Below are 20,292 nucleotides of genomic sequence, written 5' to 3' on the forward strand. Positions count from 1 at the left end.
CAGCAATTCAAAAACAGCAATTCTTTGGTGCTCAGCCTTCTTTATGGTCCAACTTTCACATCCATACGTGACTACTGGAAAAACCATAGCTTCAACTATATATATGGACCTTTGTTAGCAAGTAACGTCTCTGCTTTTTAATATGCTGTCTTGGTTTGTCATAGTTTTTCTTCCAAGGAGCAAGCGTCTTTTAATTTCATGGCTGCAGTCACCATCTGCAGTGATTTTGGAGCCCAAGAAAATAAAGTCTGTCACTTTTTCCATTGTTTTCCCATGTATTTGCCATGAAGGGATGGGACTGGATGCCGTAAGACACCTAGAAGATAATAAAGACTCATAAATGACATCTTTTGAAGTAGTCTCACTACTGTGATAATGATGATGATATAAATATGTTTTGTGAAGCATCATTCATCAAGCTTATAGCAGATTACTAGAGTACAGGTCAATAAAGACCATTCCAGAGGCAGCCAAGGTATTGAATTGGCCACAAAGTTTATTCATTTTTCCCATAACATGTTACAGAAAATCCCAAATGAACTTTTTGGCCAACCCAATACTGTGATCCAAGAAACAACACATCATGGCCCAGGTTGATCCTAGAATAGTTTATGAAAAATGAAAGTTGCTCAGTGGTGTCCTGTACTTGGGACCCAATGATCTGTAGCCTGCCAGGCTCCTCTGTCTGTGGAATTCTCCAGGCAAGAATACTGGAGTGGGTAACCATTCTCTTCTCCAGGGGATCTTCCTGACCCAGGGAGCAAACCCACGTCCTCTGCATTGCAGGCAGATTCTGTACTATGTGAGCCACCAGTGAAGCCCCAGAATAGGACATACTGTTTATATTAGTCACCAGAACAGATGGGGTTATGCTCAACCCTATAAGAAGTTAGAAAAATATTGAGAAACATTGTTTTAAAAGCACAGAGTATAAAGAAGAAAGCAGTAGAGGTAGTGATTGCTAACATAGATAACATTAGATTCACCCTGTGATTTGGGTATGTACTATTGAAAAATAGACATTCATTAACAGTTCATTTCACTGCCAAGCAGTGTTCTGAGTGCAGGGTATAGCAGAAGAAAAATAGATGAAATCATTGCTCCTGTAGACCTTACATCTGTTGTTATTGTGCGGTCACTAAGTCATGTCCAACTCTTGTGTCCCCATGGACTCTAGCCCGCTAGACTTCTCTATCCCCCATAAGAATACTGGAGTGGGTTGCCATTTCCTTCTCTGGGACATCTTCCCAACCCAGGGATTGAACCCACGAGTTCTGTACTAATTCTTTCCTAATGAGCCACCTGTGAAGCCCTGACCTTTTATCTAGTTGGTGCAAATAGACAATGTACAAGAGTAATAGATACTATGAAGAGAAAAATGAACCAAGGTAATAAGACTAGAAGATTCCATGGGGAGTGAGGTGCTTTTGTTTTATATAGGGTAATCACAGAAGACCTCACTTTTGAACTGTCATGAGGGGAGAGTCCAGATGTCACTGGGAGAGTAAATCATGAAGATAACAGATTGATCCTTTTAAGAAAGTAGGATGCAAAAGAGAAAGTCAGCAGTTTTCCAGTGGATGTCTCCAAGAGGTGTCCATGGAGAATTGGCAAGAGTTTGGGAGCCACCTACCCAACTGCCAGCATTGCCGAGTTGGAGGATGGTTTCATTCAGTCCTGTGACCTTTGTATTCATGGGTTCCATTTGGAGAAATATTGTGAAACCCTGGTACAGATTTATATCCTCAGCAGATGTAACTGGATATAGGAAGAGGAAATACAGGGAAAGAGGGGAAGGACTTTCCCTTCAAGGGAAGATAGTACTGCAGGTAATTTGATCTAAGCACCTGGAAGAATGGAGTTACTTAGGTGTTAGATGTAGGATGAAAACAAATACAAAGGAGTAGTTTCTGAAGGGGAGTGGGTAACTTAATATTCAAATTTTGATCCATTAAATGAAAAACAGTCATTAAATATGTAAATATAAGGGATGAGAAAATGATTGGATGTATAAATCTAGAGTTCAGGAAGTAAGATAAAACTTGACATGGAAATACGGTAGCATCTAGAGTTGTGTTTTTCAAACTGTGGTGTTATAACTTCTTTTTAAGGCATGAAATTAAATTTGGTTTGGTACAGGATTTTTATATTAATGGAAACATTCAGTTATATAAAACAGACACACAAGAACTTGGGTCACAGTATAAAATGTTTTATTTTTGTTGTATATGTATATTTACCATGGTTACAGTAAGAAATATTGAAAACTATTAATCTAGTGAGTGTAAATGGAGAAGGGGTCTGGAAACTGAGCCCAGAGGGGGCCACTGTTTGAGGGCAGAGAAGTGAGGAGGAACAAAGGAAATGAAGAAGTGGTGCATTATATGTGGACATGACCAAAGATTGCATCAGAGAAGCCAGTGATGACAATTTATTGAGAATGTATTAAACTTTGTCAGGTGTTTCTGATAAAGTCTTGAAAGGTTGGAACTGCAAATTAACCCTTGGATTTTACAGTGTGCAATCATCGGTGACTTTCACAAGAACACATTTGATGGAATGGTAGAGACAAACTGATTAGATTTGATTTGAGAGAGAGTGAAGGAGAAGAATGAAGAAATGAATTATTCTGAGTTGTTTTTAAAGAGGAGAGAAGTACAGTGCTAATTAAAGAGTGATGTAGGGAACCGAGTGGTAGATTGTTGTTGCTGTTTTGTTTTTGTTTAAGATGAAAGATACCACATCCTGTTTCTATGCTGATAGAAGCGATTGAGGAGAGAAGGGGAAAAAAATAGCTGATTTAAAGAGTGGAATAGTTGCTGGAGCAGTGTCCTTGAGTAGATGAGAAGAGTTGCAGATCTCCTGAAAAGCTGCCATTAGGTTGAAGCATGGTAGTTCTAATTCATTGAAACAGGAAGGAAGGTAAGAATATTTGACTCATGATTCAGGTATGTTTTCAGATGAAGTATTTGGAGACTGTGGAAGTTCTTTTCTGATTACTTCTGTTTTTCTCAGTAAAGTAAAAAGCGAACTCAGCACCTGAGAATGAGAAAGGAAGAGATGATGTTGGAGCTTTAAGGAGAAAGCAAAGGGCTAAGAGAAGGAATAAGAAATGGAAACGACAAGGGAAATTGGGTAGAATCGCCCATATTACTAAGGGCTCATTTCAAGGATAGTGGTTATGATGTTAAAGTAAGACCAGTCAGCTTGTTTTTTCATTTTTCTTCTCAGTTAAGTTCAGCTGCACAGACACAGACTAGGCAGAGTTAATTGTAAACACAGGTGGAATTTGGTTAGATGGTATGGTGGTGAATAGAAAGGAGAGAATTACAAGGTAGTTAGTCTAGGCTTGGTTTTTATGTTTGGTTGGTTGGTTGGTTTTTTAGTTTCCAAAACACATGGTTCTTTTAATTATTTGTTATCCATTTCTATTCTAAATATGTATACAAAAGAAAGTGATCTTTATAATGACCAATTTTTAAAAAATTTCATTTGTGACCTAACATCTCATCACATTTTTGTTTGAGCACTGAAGAACTGATGCTTTTGAAAACTGGTGTTGGAGGAGACTCTTGAGAGTCCCTGGTACTGCATGGAGATCAAACCAGTCAATCCTAAAGGAATCAGTCCTGAATCTTCATTGGAAGGACTGACGCTGAAGCTGAAGCTCCAATACTTTGGCCACCTGATGCAAGAAGCTGACTCATTCTAAAAGACCCTGATGCTGAGAAGGATTGAAGGCAAAAGGAGAAGAGGGCGGCAGAGGATGAGATGGTCAGATAGCGTCACCAACTGAGTGAACGTGAATTTGAGCAAACGCCAAGAGATAGTGGAGGATAGAGGAGCCTGGCATTCTGTAGTCCATGGAGTCGAAAAGAGTCAGACATGACTTAGTGCCTGAACAATAGTTGGTTCTCAGAGGCTTAGACTTCTCAGAGCCAAGGCTGCTGGTCACAATTTCTAGGTACCTATGGTGGGTGGAACTAAAATAAGCAGGAATTAAGGATCATAGTTGAAGTGGAAAGTGAAATAGATTAGATTGAATTGTATCATCATTTTACCAATGATGCCAAAAGGTCAGCTTCTTTGCATACCACTAATAAATCTCAGGGACAGAGTTTTGGGTGAAATAGAAAAGGATAGCTTTCTTGCTTTGCCAGGCAATGGGAGACAGAGCAGGCTCCTGCCCTCAAAAGCTGTATGTCCCAATCTGGGAGGATTTGACGCGAGGTTTTATAGCAGTGGGGCTTCCCCGGTGGCGCAGTGGCAAAGAATCCAGCTGCCAGTGCAGGAGACGCTATTTACAGCAGTGGTTTCAGGGATGGAGTTTCTGACAAGATGAGGGTGTGTGAGCTGGACTTGCACTCCCTTCATCTCTTCTCAGGTGGTTGGTCTCCTTATCTTGAAGAGCTTCTCTGGTCCTGTTAACCAGCCTGAGCTTGTTTCTTGGCTGCTCCTTCCTTGACTAACAACTGTTCGAATCTACCCTTTGGAACTCATGGAAGGTCATGGAGTCTGGAGTTTTGCCTACAGGAAATGGGGACAAAAAAGGCTTCCATGCCGGGGAGCCCCACAGGGTCTCGCTCAGTTTCACTAATGACACAAACCTGGTGCTGTACTGCTGGAAATTTACTGCAAGTAAATTGGAAAGAATATGTGTATGACACGGTTAAAAAGCTTTCATCACAGCGGTGTTTAAAACAGCCTTAAGGATGAGTTAGTCTGAATGTCCAACATAGATAGTTGATTAAGTACATTTGTAGTAATCTGTATAATATGAAACTTTAAACCCGTTTACAATTATATAGAAATTTCTTGACTTGAAAAGATACTTACTATAGTTATGAAAACAGGTTATAGTATTAGAATATGACTAAGAAAAATGTTTGTCTATATTTATATCCATATCTAAATGTAAAGAAGAGGAAGAAGATTTGGAAATGTATGTACTAAAGTGTTAATAGTGATTTTTCTTGGAGGAGAGAAATATAAGGGCTTTTATTTCCTTTTTAATTTCTGTACCAAACGTTTACTGCTGTTATAGTAAGGCAGAATTTTTTATAATTATTGATTTTAAAAAGGCAGGCAGTAAAACACTTTGATATTAGATTCATTATAAAACAGAATCTTTATCTTCTTATCACTTTATGCTGAGATTTCTTTTAGTTTAAAAGCATGAGGCCATCTTTTTTACTAGTTTATGTAGTTTTTAAGAGGAAACTTGCTTTTCTAATTCTTGCTAGTATTTACAGATCTAATCCTTTCTTGAACTGAATCCTTTTTGATTACCTTATTTCTTCAGGTCATTGTGTCAATGAGTATAGCATTTGCTCAGCAAACTGAACTGTCTAGAATATCTGGGGAAAAAGAAGATACTCCATCATCAGAAGCATCTACTCTCTGTCAGCAAGAGCATTACTTAAATGAAATGAAATTATCACAAGGTCAGGCTGGTTTTCAGACTTTTGAGGCAACAGACAGGAAATTTAAAGAAGAATGTAAACCACTTAGTAAGGAGTTAGGAGAAGATGGAAAGGAAGTTCTGTTATCAAGCAAGGATCATCTCGACGATATACTGGAATCAAAGGACTTTGAACTGACTATTTCAGAAGAAATGTCCTCCAAAGATAGAACATTTATGGTCAGAGAATCTGTAAGTACGCTTCCTTGAGTATAAAACTTTATTTAAAAAATTGTGATTTTTCTCACTATAAAAATATTAACAGTAATGTTGCTTAATGGAGAAGATAAGTATTCGGTTCAGTCTTGACCTGTGACTTATAAAGTGAAAGTGAAGTTGCTCAGTCGTGTCCAACTCTTTGCAACCCCATGGACTGTAGCCTGCCAGGTTCAACCATCCATGGGATTTTCCAGGCAAGAGTACTGGAGTGGGTTGCCGTTTCCTTCTCCAGGAGACCTTCCTGACCCAGGGATTGAACCCAGGTCTCCCACATTGTAGGCAGACGCTTTACCGTCTGAGCCACCAGGGAAAAGTGACTTTTAAAGTGTATGAATAAATGGCTTAATATTATTATTAGATAAAACCGGTCGGATTCATAATATTTCTGTTTGTCTTACATACATTGTGCATGGTAAAAGCTCACTGTAAGTTGTACCCACGTTAATTCTCAGTCAGTTCAAATTATACTATAATTTGGCAATATGTATGATAAAATATTTGCTTAATAGGATAATATCAGAAGGAAAGAGCTGCCCACTTAAGATAATTTAAAGCAGTCTCCTATATATATACTAATACCCTTTACTTTTTCATCAGTGGAGGGTCTGTACCTCAACTTGTGCCTGTAACAGAACATAGTAAATTCTACTTCTTTTAAAATTATCATAATTCAAATTTTTTGTTCATATTCATGACAGGTTATGTCTTTTTAGAGACATATTCAAATAAAATGTCAACTCTTTTTGAAGTGCAAAACCTCTTTAACTTGCCAGCAACTGTTCGAGGCAGAATGATTTGTTTAAGTGTAGCTTTTCAGGACTTGTTGAAATCCAATAAGGTGTTGACTTCTTACAAGTTTGAGAAGGTGGAATATAAGGCTTTTATTTCCAGATAAACATTACTGAAGATTGTTTCTTATCAAGCAGTTCTCTACAGTACTCTGATGACCACTGTGTAATATAAAGAAATAAAATTTCTCATTTTGTAAATTAAATTTTAAAATAGAAGAATTCCATTTATATTATTTCCTCATAAAATGTCAAGAGGAATAATAGTTATTCATCACGAATAGGAGGAATCGTGAGTGTCTTTCCTTATTCTTCTCCTCCCTTTGATTTAGACTACATCTAAAATAACTGATAGCTATTTCGCTTTTGGAGAACAACATGTATAATAATAATTACCTTCACATTGGTTTGAAATTATAAAGACAAATGTTTTAAATTATTTATGTTTTAGTTTAATAATGTGAAGTTTAAAATGACATGCTTTGTGGGGTTACTATTAGAATTATTTTCATATGTATTTTAAAAAATCAGTGCCGATAGGTTTCCACAAAATGTTTTACAGTTGGATTTTTTTAACTATTACAGCTCCATGATGAGATTTTGGTATCAAGCATGGATGCTTCTAGACAACTGATGTTAAATGAAGAACAGTTGGAAGATATGAGGCAGGAACTTGTACGACAGTACCAGGAACATCAACAGGCAACAGAGCTTTTAAGGCAGGCACACATGCGGCAGATGGAGAGACAGCGAGAAGACCAGGAGCAGCTGCAAGAAGAGATTAAGAGGCTGAATGAACAGTTAGCTCAGGTATGGGACCAAGAGTCCCTTCCCTCCCCAGTTAAAAAGCAGTGTTTTTATAGAGCTTTTTTTTTTTTTTAAAGTCAGAGTTATTGCTGAGATCTGAATGAATACGAATATTTAACATCAGGAACAGACTCCACCAGTATAGGAGACTAAGATCTTGTTAAGGGGTTAAGGGTGCCTAACCCAACCTTGGAGAGCACTGTCTCTCTACCATTTGACTTATCTGCCTTTTTAGGCACTGAAAAAGTGGTTCTGAGGTTTTTGTTTTTAGGCTTTCCATTGAGTATATACGTGGCAAAAGTACTTTGGCAATTGGGGAAATTCTTTGTGCTGAGGTGCAGTTGATACTCAGCTTTCCTATTTTGATTTATAGATTTGTGAGTCTACCAATTGGCTTCTCCATGGTTTACCTTTATCTATCTTTAATCTGTCTTTTTAATTGTGAATGGAAATCTGAAGTAGTATGTTTCTGGAACTTAATCCATGGAAACATCTCTTCTTGATTTGAGAAATGCAAATTTGCATAATATTCTTAACCACTTTCTTGACTAAATTTACATACTCCTTGGTATTTGGGAACTGAAATCTTATCAATTGCTGTATGTAATATACTCACAAAATCATTGTAGAAAAGCAAATATTTATGTATAAGTTCCTATAAAAACAAATTTATTCAATTTATTTTGAAAAGTTAAGCTAACACAAAAGACAACAAATAGAGAACTCTTGAAATATAGTTTCAGATATAGAATAATAGGAAAATTGGGAGTTGAACATAAGACATTTGGAAAAATTAATTTTGCTTTTCTTCGTTGCATTTTGTGACTTGAAACTTCTGAATTTTCAATGCAAAACTGGCATATTAAAGTAATATGAATTAAGCTGTAAAAATTCATGAATATTTAGGCCTAATTAGCTTTTTTTTTTTAAGTTTCAAATTTTGCATTGAACTTGATATATGCTTTTAACCCCCTAATCATGGGATATGAATCAGGGTAGAACCAAGGCCTGTTGGTTCTAGCGGGTTAAAAGAAAATCTGCTTAATATTCCTGCCTTTCCTTTCTATCGCAAACAATATTCTCTCATGACCTTTTTTCTTATTTAGAGATCCTCAATAGATAATGAAAACCTGGTTTCAGAGAGAGAGAGGGTGCTTTTAGAGGAGCTGGAAGCACTAAAGCAGCTGTCTCTAGCTGGAAGAGAGAAGCTGTGTTGTGAGCTGCGCAACAGCAGTACGCAAACACAGGTAGTATGGACTTTGGCCCACCTAGGAGCAGTGGACCCACAATGCACTGGGGTCTGTGTGTCTTTGTTGTTGGTGTGAAGTGTGTTTTTTATAGGTCTGAGCTTAACATATTTGTGATTGTTTACATTGAAGGTAGGTGGAGTCAAGATGCTTTACGTTCCATTTAAGGTAATTCGAATCTGACAGTGATTTAGCAATGACTGTTGTTTCACCAGGCAGCCCAGTAACCAAACAAGCTTTATTGTCACATTATAGCATGCAGTTTTCTGATAATGTTAATCTCCTGATAAAATATAGTTAAATATTACTTCAGATAGTATCTGTTTTGCACGCAGAGGTTGCTTTTTTACCTTAGAACAATGTAAGAATGACATGCTATTTCCAAGATGACAGATTTTCTTTCTGTCTTGTCCTCCCTACCTTTACGCACACTTAAAACAGAATGGAAATGAAAACCAAGGAGAAGTTGAAGAACAGACCTTTAAAGAAAAGGTATTGGACAAAAAACCTGAAGAGGTGCCTCCTGAAATTGTGTCCAATGAAAGGTATACAGAATGCATATTTTTTTCAATGAAAAGTGAATTGAAATAGTTGTTGTGGTGTTACAGGCTTTATTTGTCTTTATCGTTATCTTGTACATCTATTTTATTTCTACATTGTACTCTATGTGTAAAGAATGATCAGTTTCCTAACATTAAATAGACAAAGTTTTAAAAATCTCTTGTATATAATTTTATTGGCTATTGAGCATGCACTCAACTCAGTAAATGATAAGGCTGAGGTTATCTGGTTATTGAACCTTTCTTGATTAATTTTATTCTGTTCACATGCTATTTTTCATCCTAAAAAAACAAAATTATACATGTCAGTTTATTCCTTCACTGTTCAGACATGCATTCAGTATAAGCCACCCCCTGGTTTATGACAAGAAAAAAAATTAAATGATTAAATATGATAGTATATACATTTAACTTCTTTGATGCATTTACTGTATAACAGATGAGACTTTTTAATCTATATCCCACCTTTATGGAGGAATAAATTCATGATCCGATGTTAACAAAACTTTCCCTTAACTTTGATTTCGTAGAGATTCATGTAAAAATGAGAATAGTTACCCCACATTAATATTAAGGATTTTAGGCATAATATTTTAAGATCTGTTTTGTTCAAATGAAAAGCATTTCTTTAATTTTAAATTAAAATTAATACCTACTAACTTAATTTCCTCCTTTTCCAATTTCTGTTATTGTCAACCCTCTGTGTCCTCCTAACCTGCTTCCTCAGCTTGCATGGAGGAATTTGGCCCCTAAGATTTTGGCTTCCCCATTGGATCATCAGTATGGAACACAGTCAGTATGGAACTCAAACAAGAAAGACAGTGTACGAAAACTAGAGTTACCATGGCAATATAAAATAAACACAATGTTTATTTTATATTATTTATCTCTAATTGGTATATTTAAAAAATTATAGTGTTTACTTTTTAGGAATCTTTGTAGTGAGTGTTGATAAATGAATATTCCTATTTATTTCTTTTTACCATCCTTTTATTTTGAATTATTTCTCTTATGTGGGAATATTTTCAAATTATCCTAGTCCTGGGATGTTTGAGGCTTGAACGAAACCTGAGAACAAGTTAAAGAAATAAACCCTTTACTTACTTTCTACTAACTAAATTATTTAGAGTTTTATTTTTAATATCCCTCCTTAGGTAACCAGAGAACTTGATCTTAGTGTAAAAATAGAACTGTCTTTTTCACTTGACAAATGCTGAAGGGAAACTGCTCCATTTATTACCTTGTCTTAAAATAGTCATGTCATGTGCCTGTGAAAACAGATAGCCCTTAACCTGTTTGTTGGTGCTCTCCCGCACTGAGAAGCTGAAGAGCAAGTGTCTTCAGGCAGAGGGCCTTTCCCATGAGTCTCTTATTTTCTCTACGTGCATGAAATGTATAGTTTGCCGCCACTGTACCTTTGTTGAATTAAGCTGTTAGGACAAGAGAGTTTAGTTATTCAGGTCAATCAGATAACCTTCTGAATCACCATTTATGGAAGTAATATTTCTTGACACATGAAGATGTTTGTGCTAAAGACAAACAAAAGCTTGTAAAAAAACACTTTGTCCACGATAATCCCATTTTTGTTTTGTATGTATATTTATGAGAGAGAAAGACGAGGGAAAATGCCTAGAATGCTTAGGCATTAATATGTTAACCATGATTATCTCAGTGCTAAGATATTTTGGTGGGTGGGTAGGAGCATTTTCTAATTTTTTTAAATAATAATGTGTTGCTTGTTAAAAAAGAGAGAGGGAGATGCACTATTAATTCCATTTGGTTGAAAATAGGTTCCTTCTGCTGACTGAAATGAGTGTAGTATGTGTAACTTGAGAAGTTTCTGTCTCTGGAGCAGATATAATAATCAGCAGCCTGAGGTTTTTAACCCTCTGGTGTTGGCAGATAGTGAGATTGTACTGTAGACCTTTATTAAAAACAGGTCTCTGCCTATTTTTGTAATTTAACCGTATAGATCATCACCATTAAGTTATAGAAACACAAACATTTTTCCTGGTGGAATTTTTGAATTTATTTTAGAATATGTTGTTCAACATGCAAAAAGATATTTTAAAGGTTAAAATATATAAGAGTAACCATGAATAGTATTACCAGCTCAATAACTTGCTTATGATGAGGTATTGTGCACACTTTTTGAAACTTAACTTCTGCATCTCCGTAAAAATTTTCTTCTAATTTAGAAGCTACTAGTTAAAAACTTTAGTTATTTGATTTCTTTCAGGTCAGTAAAATGCTGCATATTTTCAAAAACTAGTTGACTGATGAAAATTTTTCAGAAGAAAACAAATTTTATAATTTAAATACAAAAAGCACTTCATTGTAGGTGCTACTGCATATTATTTTTAACAGGATCATATGAAGTTTTTCTTTTTAAGTCAGATGTTTTATAGTGTATTTTTCTTTTGTAGACCTAGTGTTTGCTTTAAGAAGATTAAACATTTTAATGAATGTTTCCTTACCTGTACAGGTATGCACTCCAGAAAGCTAATAACAGACTTCTGAAGATCCTCTTAGAAGTGGTAAAGACAACAGCAGCTGTTGAAGAAACAATTGGTCGCCACGTCCTGGGCATTTTAGATAGATCTAGTAAAGTCCAGTCTTCTGCCTGCCTGATTCGGAGGTCAGAAGCAGAGCCACCAATTAAGTCTTGTGTCCATGAGGAACAGACAGGAGGTGAGTTTTATAAGCTGTTGAAACTATCATAATTATTTTCAGTAAATCTTGCTGAGTTCAAGCACATTACTAGTGCTGAAAATACAGAAGAAAGAATACTATTTTCCAGTAAAAATCCTCCAAACACAAATATACTAGAGCTAATCTCAAATACCATTATTGTTTAGCATTTGCAAATGGGTGCCTTAGAGTTGTCATTACACATACTCAGGGTTATTATTGTGCTACATAAATCAAAGGCTATTTAATTTCACAACCAATGAAAGAAAAATTTCATATCACCACTCAAGACTCTTACCAATATTTATATGGTATAAGCATTATCCTAAAACCACTCTCTAAAGGGTAACGTTTTTGTCATATGGGGAAAGATGGGGTCTGGACCCTTGGACCAGAAGATCAAGGCCTTCCTTCACTGCCATTCCATACCCAAGCACTTTTCCGCAGTTGGAGGCCAGTTATCTAAAAATAAAAATGCCAGTTATGCAATTTTTGAGAATATTCTGTTTTAAATTTCATGTGGAAAAATGAGAAGAAATTATCCCACTTAGAGAAAGTTTGCTTAATTATAGGTTGGCCACTTAATGTTTCTAATGCAGAGAAAAACTTGGAGTTTTAACTAAAATTGATTTTAAAAACTTAAGTTGAATTCAAAGATAATTTTAAAAACTACTTTTAGTGAAGTCAGAGGTGAAATGATACTGTAACTTTAAATTTTCATTTGTTTCAAACTTTGTAGAAATGCTTTTTTTTTATTTCACTGTTGGTTAAGCTCTCAGTCAAGGGCTATTTGTTTTCTGCATGTGAAGAATTAGGTAAAATTTTCTTGATCTCATTGTAAAAGTATTTATCAAATCATGCTTTTTAAAAAACAATCATTTCATAAGCTAGTTTCACCTAACCATCTGGGAAAGGGGCATTTTGCGGTAAGACCTCCACCGTATCCAAAAGACACACCGAGGAATGTTCGCTACATGACAGGAAGTTTTTTTGTGTGTTAGCAGTTCTCCTAGACGTTTCTCAAAGTGGTTGCTGAGGTGTTCGGCGAATGACATTTCTTAAAAGATAGCTAACTCATTTCCAGAGCAGTGCTCCCATAGTTATTTCTATGATAAAGCAGACCTAAAAGGACATCTGATCAGCTGGCCTACTTTCTTGCATATATATGGAGTTGCTCAGTCGTGTCCAACTCTCTGCAATCCCATAGACTATAGCCCACCAGTCTCCTCTGTCCGTCCATGGGGTTTTCTGGGCAAGAGTACTGGAGTGGGTTGCCATTGCCTTCTCCAGGGGGATCTTCCCGACCCAGGGATCGAACCCAGGTCTCCCACATTGCAGGCAGACGCTTTTACCATCTGAGCCACCAGGGAAGTCACTTTCTTTCACAGTCCTCTAAATCTCTAAATATAAATGAAATATATCTAGCTACTATTTTAAGATATCCAATAATAGAGTAGTTTTTCAGTATAAGTAGTTTTATCAGTTCACTTTTACAAACATTTATTGAAAAGTTTGTTGTTTGTTTTTTTTTTTTTGCTCTCTGCTTCACAATTCTCAGTCCAGTGAAGAAGGCACAGAAATTTCTATTCAAGACAAAATAAAATCATGGTATTTAATGTTTTACTTAATACCATTTTCTACATGTTTGAATTGATTAAGCCTTTTAAAATAAATATTTAACTATCAATAGATTTTGAATGAATAATACTAAGATACAAGAGAAAAAATTAGACCCGCTGTTAAGAAATATGGTTTAAAGACTATTAAAGCAGAGATAAGAATTTTTCTGGTGTTAGAATGTATACTTTCCATTTAATCAGTTTTTATGTTACTGTGTTGGCAATGATGTGGTAGTCTTAGTAACAAAATTAGGAAGATCACTAGTATCATTTTGGGGCATTTAGATTCACTTTACATCTTGAAGGAAATACTGAATTTAAAGAATTTATAATTTAAAACAGGAAAGTATAGTCTTTAAAATACTGATACCATGTTCCTTATGTAAGATTTTTTTCTGGTGTTTCTTCATATGTTTAATGGGAGTATTATTGTAAAAACTAAAATGAACTTCTAAAATAGTTCTTTTGTATCTTATTTAATATAACAAAAAGTTCAGTTTTAATCTGATTATAAGACAACTGGTGGTGGTGGTTTGCTTGCTAAGTCGTGTCCAACTCTTGTGAGTCCATGGACTGTAGCCTACTGGGCTCCTCTGACCATGGAATTCTCCAGGCAATAATACTGGAGCAGGTTGCCATTCCTTCTCCATAAAACAACTCCTGCTCTTCAATTTTTATATATGACTTTTTGTTGTGGGTAGTAGCACTTGTAATCTCTTTGCAGTTCTCAAGTCTAAACTTGTTTAGATTTTAAACGTGTGTGGACTTGTTCACTCTCTAAAAAAAATAATAGTTGACTTGCTAATGTTTGCTTCCTCATAAGAAGGTGAAGGGAAATTTTGAGCCACTGTGGAATTGCTTGAACTTGAGTGAATATTAGACTAGTTCATAAAAATGAGTTTCCTTAGGAAGTGTTCAAAGAAAATGTCCTGTAGGCCTACACTGTGATGGCTCAGTGGTAAAATACCTCTACCTCCCCCTTAGAAGGCCAGGGACTGAATCTTATTTGCTGCAGGTTTTGGTTTTTTTTTTTTTTTTTGGAGCAGTGCGATGTTATAGCAAGAATACTGGATTAGTAATGAGAAGGTCCTTCTTCCAGCTCACTGTGGCCTTGGGCAAGTCTCTTACTCTCCTGAGGCTTCAGTTAGTTTAGTCATCTGTCAGGTACAAAAATCAGACTAGAACCAGTGGTTTCCAGTTGGAGCCCTAGATATCTTCAGGCCAGGGCAGGGGACTGCTCTATCCTATTATACTGCTGCTGCTGCTAAGTTACTTCAGTCGTGTCCGACTCTGTGCGACCCCAGAGACGGCAGCCCACCAGGCTTCCCCATCCCTGGGATTCTCCAGGCAAGAACACTGGAGTGGGTTGCCATTTCCTTCTCCAACGCGTGAAAGTGAAAAGTGAAAGTGAAGTCACTCAGTCATGTCCAACTCTTAGCAACCCCATGGACTGCAGCCTACCAGACTCCTCCATCCATGGGATTTTCCAGGCAAGAGTACTGGAGTGGGGTGCCATTGCCTTTTCCGATCCTATCATAGGCCCTGCTTAAACTGAGAAGCTGATTGCTATCTCTATAGAATGAACATGGTGTAATCCACAGAATGAATGACCAAAGACTTTTTGTATAACTATCATCTACCATGTTTCAGATACAGGTCTAAGTGGTTTGGCCAGTCTGAAATCATGATTCTGTTCATCAAATTGATCATTCTGAGAATTCTACTGGCGTTTAATGAAATTGCCCTGCCAATTTATATTTTTCCTTCCAAACACTAGTTATTATAAATACAAGTTTGATATTGTTCTCATTCCTTTATTTCATTGGACTAAACAAAGTTCTATATCTTCATTGGAACACACTGAGATTATCTTTGTGTGTTTATATCTTCAAAATGTCATCAGTAAAGTACATTAAGCTGGTTCACATTTTCATCTTTATTAGATACTTTAATATATTTTTATTATCCATTAAAAAATTAACATTCAGTGGCTTTTTATAAGCCACTTTTTTAATATATCCTTTGTATTTTGTGTTTGACAGTTGCTCCAGTGTTATATATAGTATCTTCAGTTTTTTTCCTTACAACTGATTTCTTCTTTAGACCATAAAACTTGCTGGTATCTTCATATTATTACAGAAAAAATGATTTTTCTCAACTTTGCGCTCTCCTGAAGATAAAGCACAACAAACACTATGAGAGATCAAACCAACTCTTGCTTCTAACAGCTTGGGTTTCTGTTTGTATAGTATCAAAGCTGCTTTCCCTGTGGACAGCAGTGACCTTCCAATTGACAGATCCAGTAGCATCTCAGTTCTTGTCCTGTTTGACTTTTTAGACAGACAGGATTATTGAATTCTCTTTTTAAAATGTTGTCTCCTTGTCTCCTGGAACATCTTGCTCCTGTCTTTCTCTGAATTTTTTTTACAGAGATTTTTTTGTTGGCTTATTCTATACAGAGATGCCAACTATTTGTCCTTCTCTCACTACATATTGCACCTGAGTAAATGTATCTTCTTCCAAGGTTCACCTCTCACCTTTCTACAGTTCAGTTCAGTCGCTCAGTCATGTCTGGCTCTTTGCGACCCCGTGAACCACAGCACGCCATGCCTCCCTGTCCATCACCAACTCCCAGAGTCCACCCAAACCCATGTCCATCAAGTCAGTGATGCCATCCAACCATCTCATCCTCTGTCGTCCCCTTCTCCTCCTGCCCTCAATCTTTCCCAACATCAGGGTCTTTTCAAATGAGTCAGCTCTTCGCATCAGGTGGCCAAAGTATTGGAGTTTCAGCTTCAACATCAGTCCTTCCAATGAACACCCAGGACTGATCTCCTTTAGGATGGACTGGCTGGATCTCCTTGCAGTCCAAGGGACCCTCAAGAGTCTTCTTCAACACCACAGTTCAAAAGCATCAATTCTTCAGTGCTCAGCTTTCTTTATAGTCCAACTCTCACATCGATACATGACCACTGGAAAAACCATAGCCTTGACTAGACGGACCTTTGTTGGCAAAGTAATGTCTCTGCTTTTGAATATGCTAATCATGTTGGTCATAACTTTCCTTCCAAGGAGCAAGAGTCTTAATTTCATGGCTGCAATCATCATCAGTGGTGATTTTTGAGCCCAGAAAAATAAAGTCAGCCACTGTGTCCACTGTTTCCCCATCTATTTGCCATGAAGTGATGCAAAAGCAGAAAGTCAAGAAACACCTGGAGTAACAGGCACATTTGGCATTGGAGTACAGAATGAGGCAGGGCAAAGGTTAATAGAGTACTGCCAAGAGAACGCACTGGTCATAGCAACCACCCTCTTCCAACAACACAAGAGAAGACCGTACACATGGACATCACCAGATGGTCAACACCGAAATCAGATTATGTTCTTTGCAGCCAAAGATGGAGAAGCTCTATACAGTCAGCAAAAACAAGACCGGGAGCTGACTGTGGCTCAGATCAGGAACTCCTTATTTCCAAATTCAGACTGAAATTGAAGAAAATAGGGAAAACCACTAGACCATTCAGGTATGACCTAAGTCAAATCCCTTATGATTATACAGTAGAAGTGAGAAATAGATTTAAGGGACTAGATTTGATAGACAGAGTGCCTGATGAACTATGGATGGAGGTTTGTGACATTGTACAGGAGACAGGAATCAAGACCATCCCCAAGAAAAAGAAATACAAAAAGGCAAAATGGCTGTCTGAGGAGGCCTTACAAATAGCTGTGAAAAGAAGAGAAGTGAAAAGCAAAGGAGAAAAGAAAAGGTATACCCATTTGAATACAGAGTTCCAAAGAATAGCAAGGAGACATAAGAAAGCCTTCCTCAGCGATCAATGAAAGGAAACAGAGGAAAACAATAGAATGGGGAAGACTAGAGATCTCTTCAAGAAAATTAGAGATACCAAGGGAACATTTCATGCAAAGATGGGCTCAATAAAGGACAGAAATGGTAGGGACCTAACAAGCAGAAGATAATAAGAAGAGGTGGCAAGAATACACAGAAAAACTATACGAAAAAGATCTTCACGACCCAGATAATCACGATGGTGTGATCACTCACCTAGAGTCAGACATCTTGGAAAGTGAAGTCAAGTGGGCCTTATGAAGCATCACTATGAACAAAGCTAGTGGAGGTGATGGAATTTCAGTTGAGCTCTTTCAAATTCTGAAAGATGATGCTGTGAAAGTGCTGCACTCAATATGCCAGCAAATTTGGAAAACTCAGCAATGGCCACAGGACTGGAAAAGGTCAGTTTTCATTCTAGTCCCCAAGTAAGGCAATGCCAAAGAATGCTCAAACTACCGCACAATTGCACTCATCTCACACGCTAGTAAAGTAATGCTCAAAATTCTCCAAGCCAGGCTTCAGCAATACATGAACCGTGAACTTCCAGATTGTTCAAGGTGGTTTTAGAAAAGGCAGAGGAACCAGAGATCAAATTGCCAACATCCGCTGGATCATGGAAAAAGCAAGAGAGTTCCAGAAAAAACATCTATTTCTGCTTTATTGACTATGCCAAAGCCTTTGCCTGTGTGGATCGCAATAAACTGTGGAAAATTCTGAAAGAGATGGGAATACCAGACCACCTGACCTGCCTCTTGAGAAACCTGTATGCAGGTCAGTAAGCAATAGTTAGAACTGGACATGGAACAACATACTGGTTCCAAATAGGAAAAGGAGTACGTCAAGGCTGCATATTGTCACCCTGCTTATTTAACTTATATGCAGAGTACATCATGAGAAACACTGGGCTGGAGGAAGCACAAGCTGGAATCAAGATTGCCGGGAGAAATACCAATAACCTTAGATATGCAGATGACACCACCCTCATGGCAGAAAGTGAAGAGGAACTAAAAAGCCTCTTGATGAAAGTGAAAGAGGAGAGTGAAAAGTTGGCTTAAAGCTAAACATTCAGAAAACTAAGATTATGGCACCTTTCTACAAATGACTCCCAAATTTCCAAACGTTATTGTCTATTGTCTCTCCTCCATGTAGCCCATTAGCAGTTCAGACTAATCCTTTTTTCATGCTTTTTATTATTTAATATTTTCATGCTTTTTAGTATTTCTGCTAAAGACTCTTCTGTCATCTGAAAGTCATCTAAGCTGGAAAAACTCAGTCTTCTTTTACTGCTTTTCTTTCTTCATTGTCTTACACATTCCATTTTTTCCAGCCTGTAACCAGCCCTGGTCCATCTTTATCATTTCTCATCTGGACAATTGAAATAGCTCTCTAACCAGACTCTTCTTTTCTAACCCCTCCTTCTGCATTGATACAGCTTGCTTCCTGGTTCATAAAATTGATACTCTTATTCAAAAAATTATATACTTCTCCATTATGAATAACAAAGCCCCCAGTTTCTTAAAACATAAGGCCATTCACAACTTGGATCCAGCCTACTTTTAGCTACCCTTTCTCAGCTCTCTGTCCTACCTCATTCTTGCTTCTCCACGTTCTTTGACTCCACAAAGCCTTATCATCATATCAGACCATGATCTTACCTCAGATTTGCTAAATTCTCTGTATCCATTAAAAGAAAATGTCACTAGAATGCTTTTACTTCCTCAGCTAAATATGTGATATATGTATTTTTCCAATATATGTAACCAGTTGTAAGCTATTAATATTTCTTGCTTCATCAAAAATATCATTCATTTTTTAGTCTACATTAACTTTAGTGACTTTGTAGTATACATTGTACAATATCTGAACTCATTTTGAATTCTAAGGTAATTTTGAACTCATGAATATTTATAAACTGTTAGTCCCTATTATCAATACATTCAGTTTTTATTTGATCACCACCTCCTTTGCAGTGTCATGAATCTCTGTCCATAGTTCTTCAGGCACTCTATCAGATCTAATCCCTTGAATCTATTTGTCTCTTCCACTGTATAGTCATAAGGGATTTGATGTAGGTCATACCTGAATGGTCTAGTGGTTTTCCCTACTTTCTTCAATTTAAGTACGAATTTTGCAATATGGAGTTCATGATCTGAGCCACAGTCAGCTCCCGGTCTTGTTTTTGCTGACTGTGTAGAGCTTCTCCATTCGGCTGCAAAGACTATTATCAATATTTCATTATTGACCATCTGGTGATGTCCATGTGTAGAGTCTTCTCTTGTGTTGTTGGAAGAGGGTATTTGCCATAACCAGTGTGTTCTCTTGGCAAAACTCTGTTAGCCTTTGCCCTACTTCATTTTGTACTACAAGGCCAAACTTGCCTGTTACTCCAGGTATCTCTTGACTTCCTACTTTAAATGCTGTTGAAGTGTTGCACTCAGTGTGCCAGCAAATTTGGAAAACTCAGCAGTGGCCACAGGACTAGAAAAGGTCAGTTTTCACTCCAATTCCAAAGAAAGGCAATGCCAAAGAATGTTCAAACTACCACACAATTGCACTCATCTCACATGCCAGCAATGTAATGCTCAAAATTCTCCAAGTGAGGCTTCAACAGTACATCAACCAAGAACTGGTTCAAGCTCGATTTAGAAAAAGCAGAGGAACCAGAGATCCAATTGCCAACATCCGTTGGATCATAGGAAAAGCAAGAGAGTTCCAGAAAAACATCTACTTCTGCTTTATTGACTACACCAAAGCGTTTGACTGTGGATCACAACAAACTGTGGAAAATTCTTCCAAGAGATGGGAATACCAGACCACCTGACCTGCCTCTTGAGAAATCTGTATGCAGGTCAAGAAGCAACAGGTAGAACCAGACATGAAACAACGGACTGGTTCCAAATTGGGAAAGGAGTTCGTAAAGGCTGTGTATTGTCACCATGCTTATTTAACTTATATGCAGAGTACATCATGTAAAATGCTGGGCTGGATGAAGCACAAGCTGGAATCCAGATTGCTGGGAAAAATACCAGTAACCTCAGATATGCAGAGAC

At 37.1% G+C, this 20,292-nt stretch overlaps 1 protein-coding gene across 2 annotated transcripts in view; it reads left to right on the forward strand.

Annotated features, from left to right (window-relative positions):
- Nucleotides 1-20,292, forward strand: part of AKAP9 (A-kinase anchoring protein 9) — a 161,214-nt gene that overhangs the window by 78,138 nt on the left and 62,784 nt on the right. For both annotated transcript variants that reach the window (XM_070787145.1, XM_070787147.1), the window contains exons 17-21: nt 5,303-5,653; nt 7,054-7,278; nt 8,382-8,522; nt 8,964-9,067; nt 11,568-11,773. In XM_070787145.1, coding sequence (XP_070643246.1) covers nt 5,303-5,653; nt 7,054-7,278; nt 8,382-8,522; nt 8,964-9,067; nt 11,568-11,773 — 1,027 coding nt within the window. The remainder of the gene's footprint in view (nt 1-5,302; nt 5,654-7,053; nt 7,279-8,381; nt 8,523-8,963; nt 9,068-11,567; nt 11,774-20,292) is intronic.

This window comes from Bos indicus, chromosome 4 (assembly GCF_029378745.1).
Source record: "Bos indicus isolate NIAB-ARS_2022 breed Sahiwal x Tharparkar chromosome 4, NIAB-ARS_B.indTharparkar_mat_pri_1.0, whole genome shotgun sequence".
In the NCBI taxonomy this organism is placed as follows: domain Eukaryota; kingdom Metazoa; phylum Chordata; class Mammalia; order Artiodactyla; family Bovidae; genus Bos; species Bos indicus.